This window comes from Plutella xylostella, chromosome 13 (assembly GCF_932276165.1).
Source record: "Plutella xylostella chromosome 13, ilPluXylo3.1, whole genome shotgun sequence".
In the NCBI taxonomy this organism is placed as follows: Eukaryota; Metazoa; Arthropoda; class Insecta; order Lepidoptera; family Plutellidae; genus Plutella; species Plutella xylostella.
Genome location: NC_063993.1, coordinates 8,571,118 through 8,589,629, shown reverse-complemented (window position 1 = coordinate 8,589,629; position 18,512 = coordinate 8,571,118). Strand labels below are relative to the sequence as shown.

Genomic DNA, 18,512 nt, shown 5'->3' with positions numbered 1-18,512 from the left:
TAATCTCATGCTGCATCTGTATTTGTTAAAACAGAAGCCATATTTTCACTAACAGCATTCGCGTGCCACCCAAAGTATTTGGCGTCGAACAAAGGACTTTTGAATTCTCTAAATAAATTTGTGTGCGTCAAAAAGCGTGTCACGACCGCGGTGGCTTATCGCGGAGTGAGTGGGTGCGATTTATCATTTCAAATTGATTTAATAACCCTCGCCGAAGCACGGCTTGGAGGGCCACTCTATACTAACAAAAAACTAACGAACGAGAGCTGTCGTGCAATCGGCACGTTTAATATAAGGATATACAGTCGTGGCTCGCGCAGAAGCGCTCCGAAAGTTTGTTTTTCATCATGTAGAGTGACCCCCTGTTACCGGCGTCGGTAACTTCCACCTCAATGTTATAAATGAGGGAAGTTTCGACAAAGACACCTTCTGCGTGAGTCAGCTGACGATCCCATTATTTATGAGCTTGCATCAAATGTAGGTCTATTGTTTTGGATTTAGGTATAATCTAGGATGCATTGAACATTGGGAATGTGTTGGTACTGCTATGAAAAACATACTATTTTTATTTTTTAATATGTAAACATGTATGAAAAAATATGGTTTTTTCCTATAAATAAAATTTTGTGAGAAAGTTAAACAAACTATGATTGATTATTTTGAAAACCAACTTCTACTCAGGGTTTAGACAGACGGACCGCATTTCAACTGCAATCCATCTGCAAATTGCAGTTCAGGTGCAGTTTGAATGCAGTTGACACGACTGCAATAGAACTGCAAACCAAACGCGAAGTCCGATTGCAGTTCAATTGCAGTCGGCGTGCAGTCGTGTGAACTAGTACTTAGTAGTTGGTTTGCAGTTCTCTTGCAGTCGTGTTAACTGCATTCAAACTGCACCTGAACTGCAATTTGCAGTTGGATTGCAGTTGAAATGCGGTCCGTCTGTGTAGACCCTTAGTATGGGAAATCCTATCCTACTAATATTATAAATGCGGAAGTTTGTGAGTGAGTATGTTTGTTACTTCTTCAGGTCAAAACGGACGAACCGATTTTAATGAAATTTTGTATGAAGTTAGCTGACAACCGAAAATCTTTCCCACAATTTGAGTAACCATAAAAAACTGTGATTTTCATTGAGTATGTATGAACATATAATTAAGTAATGTCTTTATAATTTCGATTTTAAAAATTAATGCACGCGTTCGAAAACTCAATAGCGTTTCAGAGCAAACTTTTAAACGGCATCATTATGTCGCGTTAAGGTTTAATGAATGTCGTGCTTCCCTCTTATTAATCTTTCGGTGGCGACAGTTTGCTAGCAAAAAGTCTTTAATAAGGTATATTTTGACTAACTTTGAAAATTAAACAAAAATAATGAAAATAGGTATTATGTATAATAAAGAATGCAGTTATAGTTCCTTCTATGTTTGTGTGTTCGTTTATAAATCAAAATTATTACGTTACTCAGGGAGACTCTTTTCGTTCATTTAGATGATGTCTCGACTACACTAGCTAGCTCAGAACACGAAATAAATTACATGGTGAACCTAAGAAGATCACAATTATGAGAAATAAGCTTGTTACTTTTGAACCTGAAATTATTCCATTAAGTAAAGTATAACAAAAAATACGAAACTTGTTTATGTAACATTGTGTAAATGTAGATCTACTATTTTTTTTTCAAAATGTGAAACATTTCGGAATATACAAGAAAGGCAAGTAACAAAAATATATCAGTTCTTTTCATTTGGATTGGAATTTCCTTAGTGATTTCATCGACTGATTGTTCATAAGAGATATTTAATTATTTAAAGTACTTACTCATACCATCTAAATAAATAGTAAATAACAATATTAGCAAGGCACAGGATAACAATTATACAATATAATCTAACAGCAAACTACCGAAGCGTGGGAGCGTGTTTCCACGACTGACTCGATACTCCTACTCTTATCATTATCACAGTTCGCAGTACAGATATCGCTCTATTTTCTCTAGGCACTAATTAAAATGAATTCGGTACGTTTGTTACGACGCTCACTCTACCTTGATAAATTATGTAATGACAAAACAATAGCCAATTTTCTGCCATTAAATTGCTCGTGTACACTTTGATACACATAATGTTCATGAAATGCTTTAGTGAATCCACTTTTCGGAGTGTAAACTAGGTTAGTGAATATTGACCTTAATTATATGTCTGTGTGTGAGCATCGCCGTGCCATTCGCAGGCATTGTTAATAATTACGGTTAATTCACTTTGGCATAGCAACAATAAACAAAGATATCGCATTTCAGGCGATGATTTTACAGGAAAACCTTCCAGTGTTTGCTATTTGAGAATTTCCAAGACAAGAAATAAGGAATTTAATTTTGTTGTTTATTTTATGCATAATTTTGTTGATTTCAATACCAATGGTATAATTTTCCGAGATTCTAATTTGTGTAAAGGGTTCATGTCTATGGGACCGAGTTGTCTGCTGGTTAATTGAATAAATTGTTAATTGTAAATGTTATGATAGGGATATCTTGAAATCTAGAGACGAAGATCCCTGGTTCGATTCCTGTCTGGGGCAGTATTTTGTTCTATTCTGGAATGTATAACGAAACATGATCAAAAACATTACAATTAAAAAGTGAAACGTAGAAAAGGTTCCTCCACTTCAGTCCACTACTTGTCCAGTCTAGTGAAATGCGTTCATTAATATCACTGATAAATGATATTACCGCAATACTACATTATGTATTATACATTGTGTAAGTATCTACTTAAAATAGTTTTCCCTGAATGATGCAAAGGGTTTTTGCTCACACAATTTCACAGATAAACTATGTGTCAAAAACTGTAAAGTCGCTCATGTAACACTTGCAGTTGAGTGAGCAATTATACAAAGTGATCGACAATAAGACAGCATGTTATTATGCAAATATCACAGGGACGCATACATTTTAATAACTTCAAATATCTATTCTGGTAACTGCTTTTGACTATTGAGATATACCTTCTGTTAACTTTTTCATTACTAGTTATATAATTGGATTAAATAAGTTTTCATAATTTGCAAAATCATTTTTAAGAATAAATTAATAAAGATAAAAGATAAAGATAAAAATTCTTTATTCGGTACACCACACAGCACACACCAAAAATCCACAACAAAATACACAAAAAAAGAAAATAACAAATAAAAAACCTTATGTAATATAAACTTATTAGAAATAGCGGTGTGTGTTGTCCAGCACCGAAAAGGCCCGCGCCTCAGCTTACACCGCTTCAAGTGAGGTGGCATCCACCCACCTGACGCGGCACTGATTTTCAGTCGCGTCCTTCCGTGACTATCTCCTATCAACGTGTACAATATAATAATACGGTAATATTATAACATTATGAAGTCCGTTTCTCTATTACCAGTCTGCACATAATACACTTGCGAGTAATAAAAAAGTTCCACTCCCAGAATTACGACCCCAAATTTAATATCCCCATAAAAAATTGATTTCTTTAACATACCTTTTTAATACCTCTACAGTCCAGAACGATCAACCTTTTTCGCATGTGCCTTCAACCAGGGACACGCTGCATGCAAATTATGAATAGTAGTTTCTTTTGATCCTTAGAATAATATTATACGGGTATTATTTTTAATGAGTAAGGTAAATTTAATGAGTGGAACAGTCCCCGTGACCCCTGAGTCTAGATCTTACACCAGAGTACGTGACAAAACGGACGCCACGTACGCAGCTATTACGATTGTTTTGACATGGAGCCATTCGCATGACCAACTAAGCATGCTTTTACTATTTTGCGTAACTTTTCATTATTTTATGACTTACAACTTACAACAAGAAGCTTAGCTAAGTTTAAAAGATACGTTGTTTCACGTAGGTTTAAAGATTATACATGTGTATAGATTGTGAAAATACACTTGTATTGTAATTGAGATAATGTAGGATAGAATAATAAAAAACGCGTCTTGTATTGATGAGCTCTCTTTATACATACATAAATATGTAAATGTGTCTCGTATAATCTTTATAAGTATTTTAAGTATGGCAGGTACTCAACGTAATCTTTAACTTTGAACTTGACTTCATTGACGCCATATGTACTTACCGGATGTGGTCATTGGATGATACTAATTATGATTGCATACGAGATACTGTGGCGCTTAATTAGAAATACATTAAAACTAATTTGCTATAAATAAACACCGGGTAGGTAATAAATGTCCAAAATATTAATTTACCTAATTTGGGAGTTTACACCTAAAGTTAAGAAACGGTAATTATCGTTCATTATTTATTATTAAGTTGTTAAGTATAGAATTATTGTTATTTTCTGCACTTACCTCTATATATGAATTATTACTGACAAATAAATTTATCATATAAAAAATACAATAAAAACCCATTATGCACTTGAGTAATCAACTGATTGTTTAGAAAAGTATTATTGAATGACACACTCTCAACGTGACCTCAGACATATCACAATGCTCTTACACGCGGAACCTCTGAACAAAGTGGCGATTAGGCAATATCAATAAGTGATTTGTCTAAAAGAAAACGACAGTAAATAATCTATGATCATTAAAGTATATAAGCCAAATGTAAGGTTATTTGTTCCGTGTTTTATTGTAGTCAGATAATTCTATACATAACCAATAACATCAAGGATGAAGGTTGATTCAAATCAAATGGTAAGTCTTAAGATTATAGGTTCTTTGGCAGTGCCAGCTACTTAACAACTACCTAATACAAGGCTGTTTTAGATTTTCAGTGTCAAAGATAAAGGATAGATAAAAAGCATTATTGACGAGGTTTTAACTGCGTCAAATTGCAACAATCGATAACCATAACATATTAAAGTGTCAGAGCCAAATTATGTCGTATACACCATCATTAGTTTCCGTAAACATTTTCTGTATAAAAGTGTGGAAATCTTTCGGAAAATGTACACTTCAAAATGAGCCAAGTATTGCAGTCGCTAGTTTTACTTTTCTTTATTTTTTACAGTAAAGGTAAGTTTTATCTCGAATTATTTTGTCTATTTCGTTTTATGATTCGTCTATCTCTCTTTATGTATAAAATGAAACCCTGTTCTTAGAACAAGTCTGAATAAAGTACTCTTCCACGAATACTCGTGATAACGATCCAAAGTCAAACAAGCGATTACCGAGACTTCCACTGTACAGTACTACTAGAAATAAGTGTAGGTACACCCCGAATGATTCTTAAAGTTGTTAAGAATAAACCCTGTAGCCAGCCCTTTTCAGCTTAATATACAGTTTTTGCAACACCCTATATACACGATTTGTATAGAAAGACATTTCAGCAGAAATTCCGAAGCATTCAGGCCCAGATAAATAGTCGTTGCTTAGCACTTGCTCAAACTAATGCTTAGCCAAGTACGACTTCACCTGAACTAAGTCGAGTTGCAATGAGTCTCTAAAATAGACACTACTTAGCGTTTGCTCGGCTAAGTCACTGTCTTTGAACCTGTTATGTCAAATCGGCGTCAAATATATATTTATTTATCTGTGGTCATGGTTTCATTCCGTAGTTTTTAGCAAATTTGGTATAAATGTGGTCTGTGGATAGCCTGAGAGCATAGAATAATAATTTCCTGAGAGTGTGGCAGATGTGACAACTTGGGTATGCTAAGCAAGGGCCAAGTCTTGACAAATGTGAACTCGAACTCGGCTAAGTCAGAGTGCGAACTTACTGGCATAGTCTGTGCTCAAGTAGTGTCTATTTTAGTGAATTCGTGTTCTTAGCATGTGCTTTAGCTAAGACTCCGTCTTAGTTTCGTCTATTTATCTTGGCCTCAGTGTTTTCAATAAAATTTATTAAAATATTTCATTTTCCTATTACTTATAATTAAAAGCATAAATTTTGCATCGAAAGTCATGAGCTTTCGCGTCTTCTATACCATTTTTGAAATACACTGTATACCTACCTAGGTCCTACATGTTTTATCTCATCCAGGGAATTCACGACAAGCACGACATAAGTTGACAAAAAAAGTTATTGAGATTGACCCCTAGAGTCATCTCCTTTCAGCTCACTACCCTTTTTGCAGCACCCTGTATACCTAAATATGTATGTGTTTTATCTGTTTCCCAGAAGCGGAATGCAAGAAGCACGACAAGGCTCACGGGGTGAGGGTGGACGGGGGTAAGATCGTCGGCGGGTATAACACCACCATCCAGAACATCCCGTACCAGGCGTACCTCATCCTGCAGAAGGGATCCGGCTACTACCAGTGTGGCGGCTCCATTATTAATGCCAGGAACATACTTACTGCCGCCCACTGCGTTAGGGGGTAAGGAAATGTTCATACTTTCTGTGTTACCAAACGGCGAGCCACTATCACGTGAGGACAAATGTACAGCGAAAAGCGGGTGGCTCGTTTGCGACTAATCTCTGACTACCCCTTCGGGGATTACAGTCCTGACTATCGTGAGCCTAATATGTATATTTGTGTTATAAAAAAGGTTGATGATTGTTTGGGAGGACAACAAAAACTTTAAAGTTAGCTTTCCTAAACCTAGTAAATTATTACACACATAGGTAAAATAGAGAGTTATCTTTGTCAGCTGATCTTCTTCTTCTTCTTCTAACACAATAGTTAGAGTAGGGGTTGTACCGTGTTGAAAGGATCGGAAATTTAGACTAGCATCAGTCGGTGATTTTCCAAGGTGTACCGAATAGTGAGTAGTTGGAGGAAGAAAACTAACAAAATAATTTTGTGATGATCCTTGACAAGGACCTATTTATACAGGTGGTAATTTTATTATGATAAACACATGACTCTATTATCACGGGTTTAGTAAATTATGTATTATAACATGTAGTGTAGAGAGGACGCTTACTCCGACAAGTATCCGAATTAAGTTATTACAATTCTGACTTAGCTAAGCTCGGACCCAACTGCCTAGATGATATAATATCTAAATTATCTCATATCCGAAAGCGTAGTAACGAGATTATCATTAGACGCTACCGGTATAACTGGTCTTATTCTAATTACGTTAGTGTAAATGACGCTAGCCGGTGACATAGAAAGTATTACATATTTTTTTCTCTGAGTTCTGCGTGCTAATTTATTACTGAGACGAAGTCTGAAATTTAATCTTAAATGATTTGAGTAGTTAATTCAATCTCCGTTGTTCCAGTGCTTAGATTAAAGATATAAGAAATATCGTTGCTCCAGTGAGCATATTGGAGACGTCAAACGTATTCTCAAATAATTTTGCGGCAACATCGACATCAACACTGTAAATAAATAAAAATATACCTGCAGACCACATGCAGACGGTTTGAGAATATCCTCCTTTTTTCTAAGACGTTTTAAAATATTAATGTTTCACGATCGCAACAGAAACAATTGACGTTAATTACTGTGATTAATGCTCCGTCCAACTTCAGTCGCTGCAGTTTTGTTACGAAACCGGGTTTTCTAGGTTTTCGTTTACCTGGAGTTGAATAATCCTAGTTCGCTGGCGTCTGCAAAGTCCCGCGTCTATAAAGTTTCGGATGAATGGTGATAGAGCAGCTGGCACCCTCAGCGCTTCGTTCAGATAACGTCATATAAAACACTGGATATTCTTCCATATCCATGCCTTAAGGTGTTACGATATGATCCAGCATAATCTTGGCTACTCGACGTTTTTTAAAGCAGGAATTTGCAGGCTGATAATAAACGTTTCATACATATTTCATAGAGACAGCGTTCGGACTGCAAAATAATTTCTAGCTTATTAAACTAAGTTCTAACCGGAAAACTAGCTCGCTCCGAGTTTAAAATTATTCCAAAAACCAATTACTAACCGGCGCACGTAGGTAGGTACGTAGGAACACATTCATTTTATTATACAGGTTTGTGTTAATCCGAAAACTCTATGATAGTTTTCCGTCGCAGGTTTACTCTGCAGTTTTAATTGAGATGGCTAATTTATGCAATTCAGAACTAAGAGGATTAAATGTATAAATACTTTACTCGTGCTATAAATGCATGTGGTAAGAATTTGGTTAAGTATTTTGAGGAAAGAGTACGAAGATGTTTGTCTACGACTCTTTATTTGTAAAAGAAACTTAGACAGAGCCTCGTACGTTACCAATAAAATATTCCCACATGGATAAACGGCTCACTACCTTCAAAGTCAATATACAGGGTGATTGGTAAGTCGATGTATTCCTTTAAATGGGTTATAGACGAAGGCATTTCCAGTCGATTGAACCCCATAATGCATAATCCGAAAGTCAACCATTTCTGTGTTATTTAAGTTTTCTTTTGTTTTTGCCAAAATTTATGTTTAAAAGCAAAATATTTAAAATAATAACCATTTTTTAAATACTTTTTTGATTGATTTGCATTAGTGACACCTTAGCCAACTAATTATAATAATTAAATGCGCAAAATTTAACTTAATTTAGACACAGTGCTTCAAAATAGGTGAAACATTATGAAAATGTTACGAAAGGTGAAAACAAAAATGCTGAATTTAAAAAGAATTTTATCTGAAAATTTTTCAGGCACTACAGCTTAAAAATATAGTCAATTTATAAGCTTTCAAATGACATATGCCAATCCAAAATCGATTAAAGTATGACCAAGATATACCCAAAACAACCACATAGGCGGACAAATCTCAGTAAAGAAACGAACAAGATTTGTTCAAATTTTAAGGTAAAAACTCTTATAACTAGACTGTGTAGAGCTCTGAACCGTTTACTAATTATTGTTCTCCGATAGCGCGGTTCCTCAAAAGCAAAGATCGACGACAAGGTTGCTTCACCGAAATAATGTTTGTCAGAAAACACGGTTAGCCGAAAGTACTTTTCAATTATTATGATTGGTAAAACTAAAGAATGCTTTAAAACCCGGTTCTCCAAAAGTTGTACTGTTCGACGACAGTTAATTCGCCGAAAACATAATTGGCCAGTAGCACGTTTAGACAATAGCACTGTTCGACAATAATTGTTCTAACTTCATCGTGTTCAAACACAACTGTGCCAAATGTTTTAGCTGAAAAGTTTCACCGAATAGTGTTATGGGTGATGCAATTTATCGGTTAAACAATTTGACAAACTGTGCAGTCGAAAAAGCATTCTATCGTTGAACCTATAGTCATCGAAAAGTACTTTCGGCTAACCATGTTATCGGACAAGCATTATTTTGGTGAAGCAACAGCAAGCAGTCTGTGCTTTTGAGGAACCGCGCTATCGGAGAACAATAATTAATAAACGGTTCAGAGCTCTACACAGTCTAGTTATAAGAGTTTTTACCTTAAAATTTGAACAAATCTTGTTCGTTTCTTTACTGAGATTTGTCCGCCTATGTGGTTGTTTTGGGTATATCTTGGTCATACCTTAATCGATTTTGGATTGGCATATGTCATTTGAAAGCTTATAAATTTACTATATTTTTAAGCTGTAGTGCTTGAAAAATTTTCAGATTAAATTCTTTTTAAATTCAGCATTTTTGTTTTCACCTTTCGTAACATTTTCATAATGTTTCACCTATTTTGAAGCACTGTGTCTAAATTAAGTTAAATATTGCGCATTTAATTATTATAATTAGTTGGCTAAGATGTCACTAATGCAAATCAATCAAAAAAGTGTTAAAAAAATGGTTATTATTTTAAATATTTTGCTTTTAAACATAAATTTTGGCAAAAACAAAAAATAAACTTAAAACTTAAATAACTCAGAAATGGTTGACTTTCGGATTATGCATTATGGGGTTCAATCGACTGGAAATGCCTTCGTCTATAACCCATTTAAAGGAATACATCGACTTACCAATCACCCGGTATACTATACATTAGGTATGCATTTTTTTTTAGAAAATCACTTGTGAAAATGCTATTACTGCTTTCTAACATTTTTACGTAATTTAGGTATTTCTTCTTATTCTTGTCCTGTCTATTGCAACTGTCTTAAACTAGCGCGGCCCAGTGTACTCATAATATGAGAAATAATTATAACGATTTCAACAGTACCCTCCAACTGGATACTTTGACAAAAAATTACAAAGCGAACCATTTCCAGAATGCAAGCTGTGTACATCCGGATTGGAAGCGGCGACTCCGAAAATGGCGGATACAATTACTACACGACTACTTACGTAGCGCACCCGCAGTACAATGCGCAGACCAGTGAATACGACGTGGCAGTTATCAAAGTGGGTCAGAACATGAGGTTGGATGGGACCAACACGAAGGCCGTGACTCTAGCGCGCGCGGGCAGCGACCCGCCGGCCGGGACGCAACTCCTGGTGTCTGGGTGGGGAGCTACTTCTGTGAGTATTATAATTATTATTTTATGTGTTTTTTTCAGCTGACAATTAATAAGTAGCCTTCGCGTTTGCCCTAGGCAGACAGGCCTTAAAGTTCGCCGAAACTAAGCAAACAGTGACCATATAATACACCCTACTATATGCTAACTCTCCAACTCTTTACAGGCGTTCACGTTACGGCCCGAGTCACCCTCTTTCTTACTTACTCCATACCACTTTAGCAACACCGTCTATAATTCCAGGAGAGTGGTTCAACCAGCCGCTTCCTGATGGCAGTGAAGGTGCCGGTGGTGGCGCGCGCGGACTGCGGCAGGTCCTACTCCGGCATCACGACGAGGATGATCTGCGCTGGCACCGCCGCCGGGGGGAGGGATTCTTGCCAGGTATAGTTGTTGTTTAATTCTATGTAAAGGCTGTTTTTTTTTATCTTAGGCATTAAATTTACAGATTCTGAACGGTTCATCAACTATCGGTTGTCCCGCGATTAAATGACGTATTTTTCTATTGGCGAGACCATCGACTGTTGATGAACCATATAAGTAGTATCTGAGTTTAAAAAACAGACTTTAAATTAGCATGATCAAGAAAAACTTGTCATTTCATTCTTTTGTTTGTTTGTGGCTACCAATGCTAGAGTATATAGAGCGTGTTTGAATCCAGGAGTAGCTAGTCAGAGCCCGGTGTAAGTTACATTTACTAGGCCTTAGGGTTTCAGCACATATAAGCGTAACGTCGTTAACCCATATATGCCCAGAGGGTCGCTAACGACCCACTTGAGTTTTTTGCATATTTGCACGTAGAATCTGAATCTTAATCATATCCCAAAGTAAAACAACTTGATATAAAAACTAGTTAAGGGCATATATGGGTTAAGGGATCGCCTGTGTTTTTCTTCAGTCAACCAGGCGTTCGCAAGCTTGCGTTCTACTGGTTGACAGAAGAAAAAGATGTGCTGTCTTATACTTTTTCATTGCACGTGAACACCTTGTAAATAAAGTGCATTGGTAAGAGCCAAATTATCTGCCTTTTATTAATAAGTTTAATAACACACTCTATCTTTCTAGGGTGATTCTGGTGGCCCAGCAGTTATGGACTCTAACAGGGTGCAAGTAGGTGTGGTTTCGTTTGGCATCGGCTGTGCTCGAGCGGGCTACCCTGGAGTTTACACGAACGTGGCCGCTGTAAGAAGGTTCATCGATGCTACCGCACTTCTCTAGCCGATAGATGGCGCTAATCGTGTTATTTAGTTTTATGTTTTGTGTGTGAAATTATTTAAATAAAGGCACTGTTTATACTTAAAATTTCAGGTTTATAAATGTTACATCCGCTACCTATAAAAACTGAGTAGGTATATATTTAACTTTATTTATCTACATCTCGGAATAATGATTTCCTCGCGCTTCTTAGGGTTTCTTTCCATTCGGAATTCCATTAGCAACGTAAATATGATAATTATGTGCAAATAAAGAAAATTGTTAGACGCCGAAATGAAACCAGAAAGTCAATAAAATGTGAAATATCTCTTCCGCTTATAACTGCGAATGAAAAAATTCCATTACCTACCAGCACAGAGCGCAAATATAAATATGCAAATCCGATCCCCCTAAAGTGAAACTGGAAAAAGCTAAACTTTTCCTTGAATGACAAAATTCACAATGAATACTAACATTGGATCCCTTGGCATTTAAATCTACGGGAGCTCTCGAAGTTTCTTTTGGCCGAAACTTTTTTAATTTCGTCGAAAAGTGCCAGGTGGCCGCGGACGTCAGCTTCGATTCCATAGACAATGCGTCTCCTCTGCCAGCTACTCTAACTGATAACATGATATAGCTACTTTACTTGAGTAGGTAAGGGAAATGTGTCCCCTTGGTTAGTATCAAATTACGTATAAATTATAGGTACGTACCTACTCATTATTATTTTTGCATAATTTTTTGTTCATTCGTATATTGGTAGGTATAATGAGAGCATAGTTAAATGGAATATATCTTGTATTGTGTTCTTTAAGATAAAATTTGCTCAAAAGTATCAATATTTAAAAAATGTAATACATTTGTCGTGATCCACGGAAAATATGATCACTTTGATCAGTCTAGAATTTACGAGTATATAGGTACCGACATGTATTTTCTATAATACATGCCTTTTCAAAGTGACACGTCTAAATTAAAATGTATATTAGAAATGTAATTAGGTACACGAGCATAAATATCTCATTCTCATCCCAAGAACAATGGAAGCGGAAGTTTCATGAAAACCTAATTAAGCAAGAAAAAGTTTCAAAAGACCCACCAAAACTTTTTACGCTCTACATTCTATTACATTTATTTGGCTAGATTTATCAAACCCTTTTCGTGTTTTTTTTACAGAAAACGCTGAGGGCTATCATATTTGCCTTTGTGTCTTTGTTTTACCCACAACCCGTACCCCGATATCCGTAGACAAAATGCTCTACATAGATGAAAATGATCACAGAAAGAAGTGTTGAAACTTTCTATAGCTACATTAATACGTATAAGTATATGTGTAGTTTGTACCCTAAACAGTGGCCATAATGATTTTTACTTTTATATCGACTAAAAACATTTAAGTACTCAATAGTAGGGTATTAAAACTGTTTAATTAGCCAATCTTTAAGAAAATCTTCGCATCTATCATCATCGTCCTTTCTCAAAAACGTTGCAATTTATCTCTCCTCAGCCTTTCTATCTAACTATGCCTGTAGTTATAATGTATATAACCTCTATAATATATTATATTCATCTTTGCAACAACGCAGTGAACCGCGAATGAGAAACGGGACTTTGTTTCCTATATTTACGAAGGCGAAAGTAATCTGGGGATAACAAGAAAAAGGTGGAACTGAACTCGCGAAATTACTAAATAAGTAGAAAACTGAGGACCGAATGTCCGCCCCTGTCAGCGCGGAAGCTGTCACCCCTTTTTATTACTGCCTTTCTATTCAGGACCACCGATTCTGTAAAAAAATATATTGGACACAATAAGCAACCATTGAACACTTTTATTTTAGGTGGCAAATGTATAGTCGTTAAAGACACGGTAACACTTCTGAAACGATGTCAATAATTATGTATAAATTCTATTTCATGACAACATGGTGAGTTTAGTGTTACATTGAATTCCAATTTATTTGACTACCTGAGCGTCCTAATAGGTTTACAAAAACAAACGTGGCACTTCACCACCTAGACTACCTACCACAATATTGCTTGGCTAAACCAACTCAGTCTCTAGCGAAACAAATTATAGTCAGCTAACTTAATACAACTATACAAGTAATGTTTTATTTTACGATATAATAGCGGGGGCGCATTTATTGCTACTTCCAGTTTAACTAACTCTGAGAATCCGTTTCTGCGGAATTAACGGAAATTGTGAGCGCTAGTGTGCTCTTAACTGAGTTTAAACTTTAAGAATGCGAGAGGTTAATTAGATTTCTATCTAGTGGCTTTGTTTAATCGCTGCAGCTGTTGGCTTTAGCTCCAGCATATGGGGCCACGAAACGAATCTGAAATTGTTTATAAATGTGTCATTCTAAAGTGTTATCTTCTTGCCTACCTTCTTAAAAAAAATTGAATGATGGTTATAATAATTATTATTATACACAAGAACTAAAAATAGTAAGTACTACGTGCTTCGACAAGTTCTTAATATGTATCTTTTTGCATACCTACTTAGGTATACATATAGATGTAATATCTGTTTTAGGTTGATGAAATTACATGACTTCTTTCTTTCTGGCCTCTACGTCTACGAGTATTACAGACGATTTATTCATTATCTGAGACACTTTCTTTGGTGGCTGAAAAGCCCTATTCTGGAGCGGCATATTCTACCACACGTAGCTCAAGCTCCTCCCATCCCATATAGTTAATCCCGAATGAGTTCATGTCTCTCTTGGCACAGTCTTTGAATCGTAGCACTGGTCTCCCGACATGTGCTAAAGCGCCAAGCAAAACACGACGCGGTAAACGAGAGGGATCCATCCTGTGCACATACCCCAGCCATCGCAACCGCCATGAAATTACATGACTATGATGGTATTTATCGTTTTAAGTATGTAGGTATATTATTAGTACTTCTACACATAATTATACAAGTATGTAGGTGTACCCGACCGCTGTGTCGGCACCACGTAAAAAATGAAAAAAAAAAACACTTAAAAGCTCACGCTTACGCGCGCTTTTGTGCGTGATTAACATAATGAAATTGTAGGTGGGTGATTTAGAGTTCCATAAAAAAATGGGAAAATTTGTGGGGTTAAATAATATCGTTAAACGTAAAGAAAAATGGCGTCCTGCTAGCCGGTCTCGGGGCGGTCTTTGCTGAAATTGCGAGTCGTATATTACGCGGGGAATTTTCAATTACCACAATCCAGCGCTTTTTATGGGTAATGTGACTTTTAGGCAATGATTCGAGTGCTTCATTTATTACCGCCCAAAAAGAAAATGTCACTTATTTTTCTAACAAAATATTAAGTTTTTTTTTATTTGGCTCATCGCGAGATATGAGTCACTGAGATCCGGCGTTCTTCCAATTATATCCTACGCGTATCTACAATTCGGTAGAACGCTTTTCAGGAAAGTTCCATACAGCCAGGCAGATAAGGGTTTTAATGCTATTGAAAATTGGAGCGTTTTGAATCGTTTTCTAAGAGCTCAGCCGTCCCGCCGCCGCCGTCGCTTTCAATAAAAATTTATTATTATGCAAATTGCATCTCTTTGTGGCGTATGCTCTCCGTATTCTGAAATCCTTTCAGACGTTTTATGGCGGCTGTCAAAGCTTTAGCGAGGATTGTGTTTCTTTTATTTCTAAACTGACATTAAGAAAATCTTCTGTAATTGTATAAAATTTGTTAACTACATGATTTTTTTTAAAGATAATCACACTCACAGCATATTTGAAATTTTTATAATCCCTTGAAACAGCACTCGATAGTTTTTTTTTTAATTCTGAGGCACAAGAGTTTGTGGAAAACCTTTATAGGTAAAATGAAGTGTAAGCGTAACTTAATAACTTTCTAATAAGGAATAAAATTAGTTGTCACATAAAATGGTACACTCACATAGGTACTACCATACCTTCTACAGAACTACATGTAAACTTCTACCTCAAAAAAATTAACACCCAAAATACTTTCGCACAAGTAATTAGTGGAAGTGAGGGAGAGATGTTCCTTGAACTAGGAATTTAAACGAGTGACAGGCACAGTAAAATTAACCTTCATTAAGCTGGACTAAACTCTTTAGGAAGAAAATTGCAAAAGTATTCTTAATTAAAAGTGCGGGACCCCTGAAAAATGTTCTGCGTTTTAATTATAACAGTTTGTTTCAAAAGTAAAGCCCTTTAGGCGATGTAGGTACAGGTTTTAGTATTTAGTAGTATAATATTGAGAGTTTATGCTGAGGTTCAGTCGGCTTATAAGGTATTTGCCTATATTTTGACGGCATTTAAAAACTACTAGGCAAGTATATAAATAAGATGAAGAAGGAATCATTTTGTCGGCTATTTTTACCTATCTATTATTTGACTGTCATTAATTTCACGGTTTTTAATTCATTTACAGCCCAAAGACAAAACTGAGATTCAATGCGATGCAATCTTGCAACACGCACCACTTCACGATCTCTCGTATGTAAACTGGGAATTAACCTATGTAGGTATACCTGCGAGTGGGAGACGTATAGGCAACGCTGTAACGCAGTTTTATGTAAAATTTTGAAAATGAAGTATCTTTATGTTAATATGTAGGTAAATAATTTGGTTTAATAAAACTTCCTTTTATGTTCAAGTTCTAAATAATATCGTTTTAAAAATGGAATAAAAACACTAGAGATTGCCAATATTTTTCTTAAAAATTACACTCCGTAAATAAACCTATCTGTCATTGAAACACCACCGACGGCATCGGCATGATAATATTATAAAACTATTCAATAAAATTTAAATGGCGGCCTTTGAAATTTTTCCATTCACTCTGCGCACTCTTTCTGTTCCAATTTATCAGTATTCAGGTGCCACCTTTTCCTTGTTTTCGTCAAATAAGTATAGTTTAACCCCTTTCAGAAGTTCTCTCTTTATAATACGCGTGGCAAAGTCTTAAGAGGGCGCACTTTATTGAGATTCGACTTTGAGGGAGTCTTTTCTCGTCGCCTGCTTTATTACCAACCTTTTACTGAAGACTGCTCATTGTCATAGTGAAAAAATACGGCCAAGTAAGAAGCAGCTACTAACAGATAATTTTACTGTTTATAACCAGTACCCTACCTTTAAAGGACATACCGTTTAGGTAAAATCGTCTCAAATTTAAGCATTTATAAAACATACAAAGTGTTTTAACATTCTCATCAGTTTATTGTATTTTAGGTAATTTTATTTAAGAAACGAAAAGAAACTCTTTGTATTAATATTTAGTAAGTGTTCATTGAGATGCACAGGAACCCTAAAACGTATACGAAAGTTTTCAAAGGAGTCGCTGAAGGTTATATTGGATTCCTGGAATATTTTGTGAGTAGGCAACATGGAAAATAGAAAAGTTTTCATTTGGAAAGAAATTATATGTTGTTATAAATAGTGATAAAAGGGGCTTTAGTAAGCCGAAAGTCCAATGTAAACCAATTTGGTTCACCCCTTTTTTGGATTACCATACCAATTTTACAACAGTTTTTCAACAGTCAACAGTATAGGTATAACAAAGTTTTGGAATAAGATACGTTTTAAAATGAAGCCACGAATTGATCAAATTAAAGTAAACTAATTTCCTTTTGCGGCCTCAAGTTTAAAATAACTTGGCTTCGTGACTATAACTTTTCTCAATATTTCAATCAATAAACATAAATTGAAACTTCGACAAATCAGTAACTTTTCGAATAAAATCAAACGAGTGTCGGTAGGCGTTCCATTAATATTTGATGTAGCGATAGCAGCCGCAATTACATCGATATCTCTAGTAAAGGTAACACAGTTGTAATCTCCAGTTTTTATTCGTGATGTCTCTATGCGGAATGTGAGTTTTTACACACGTAGCCGACGCATTTAGATTTTAACCTAGTTTATATATGTAGGTATGTATCTATTTACCTCGCATTGTCAAACTTTTATGGACTTTATTGATATCGGTCAGTCATCCATTGGGTAACCGTAACATGTATTGCTTAACTTCAATGATCAGTTACGATCACTGAAGATAGCTCTACTACGGACTATTCATGACAAAATATGTAGGTACATACCTATGTATTGTAGTGATGATATATTTTCACATTGGTACTCGGTTAAATGTGTTTGTCATGTCAAGTCTGTTGAGGTGCAAAACAGAGAGTATGCTGGATTAACAATGTCATAGCATTATACTTGCATAATAATCTGCCTTAACTACAGTGGACGTAGTGGACACACGTGTCCTTATCCCGTAAAATCCACTGATGGACATGTGGCTCTCACAAGAGTGGAGGGATTCAGAAGGGTTACTCCATACTGACGAAAAACGAACTAACGAGAAATATCGTGCAATCGGCACGTTTAATACAACGAGATAGAGTCGTGGCTCGCGCAGAAGCGGTCCGAAACTTAGTTTTTTTGTCATATAGAGTGACCCCCTGCTATAATCTTCACGCTTGGCAGCTGGCTCAACATATTAGATGCACAGCACAAACGTATAACATTCATGAGTACAAGTATCACTGTAAATATACATAATTATGTATAGGATGGAATTCTATCTGAGAGCTTCACGGAAGCAGGTTTATGTACAAGAAATAATTAAATATGTATCAGCAATATTATTGTAGTATTAAATTTACTTTCTGTCGATAGTCTATCGATATTTTAAGGAAATAGTATCTTTAGTTAGATCATTTTTAAAAACACTTTTAAATACATAATAATATTATTTAACAGCACACAAGCCTTTACAGGTTTGTGTGATTCGATTTGAAATCTACCATACATTTTTATTAACTGCCGGCGACGAAACTACTACTACTCTTGATATATTGCATTTCTTTCAACTATCGATAGGATAGCCTGTTGTTATGGTACTCTCACAACACTAGATCTATAATCTCAAATTAATAACCCCACCTGGACGCTGTTAGTTGTTAGGGGCGGGTTGCTGAACTATTTTACTAAATACTGTTTTCCCTACAATACCGCTTTATCCCAAAGAGCAAAAACAATTTAAATTTA

At 35.8% G+C, this 18,512-nt stretch overlaps 1 protein-coding gene across 1 annotated transcript; it reads left to right on the top strand.

Moving 5' to 3' along the window:
* The first annotated feature begins 4,939 nt into the window (after positions 1-4,939).
* Positions 4,940-11,595, top strand: LOC105387208 (trypsin). Its single transcript, XM_038111775.2, has 5 exons — positions 4,940-5,022; positions 6,128-6,326; positions 10,058-10,307; positions 10,547-10,687; positions 11,369-11,595. Exons 1-5 carry the CDS (start codon positions 4,968-4,970, stop codon positions 11,519-11,521), a joined length of 798 nt encoding a protein of 265 aa, XP_037967703.2. The 5' UTR covers positions 4,940-4,967; the 3' UTR covers positions 11,522-11,595.
* The last annotated feature ends 6,917 nt before the right edge of the window (positions 11,596-18,512 follow it).

Excerpts from the sequence above, each read along its gene's own strand:
- LOC105387208 (XM_038111775.2), top strand. The coding sequence starts at position 4,968 with ATGAGCCAAGTATTGCAGTCGCTAGTTTTACTTTTCTTTATTTTTTAC. Across the intron at positions 6,327-10,057 it reads GCCGCCCACTGCGTTAGGGG|AATGCAAGCTGTGTACATCC; the intron begins GTAAGGAAATGT and ends AACCATTTCCAG. Across the intron at positions 10,688-11,368 it reads GGGGGAGGGATTCTTGCCAG|GGTGATTCTGGTGGCCCAGC; the intron begins GTATAGTTGTTG and ends CTATCTTTCTAG.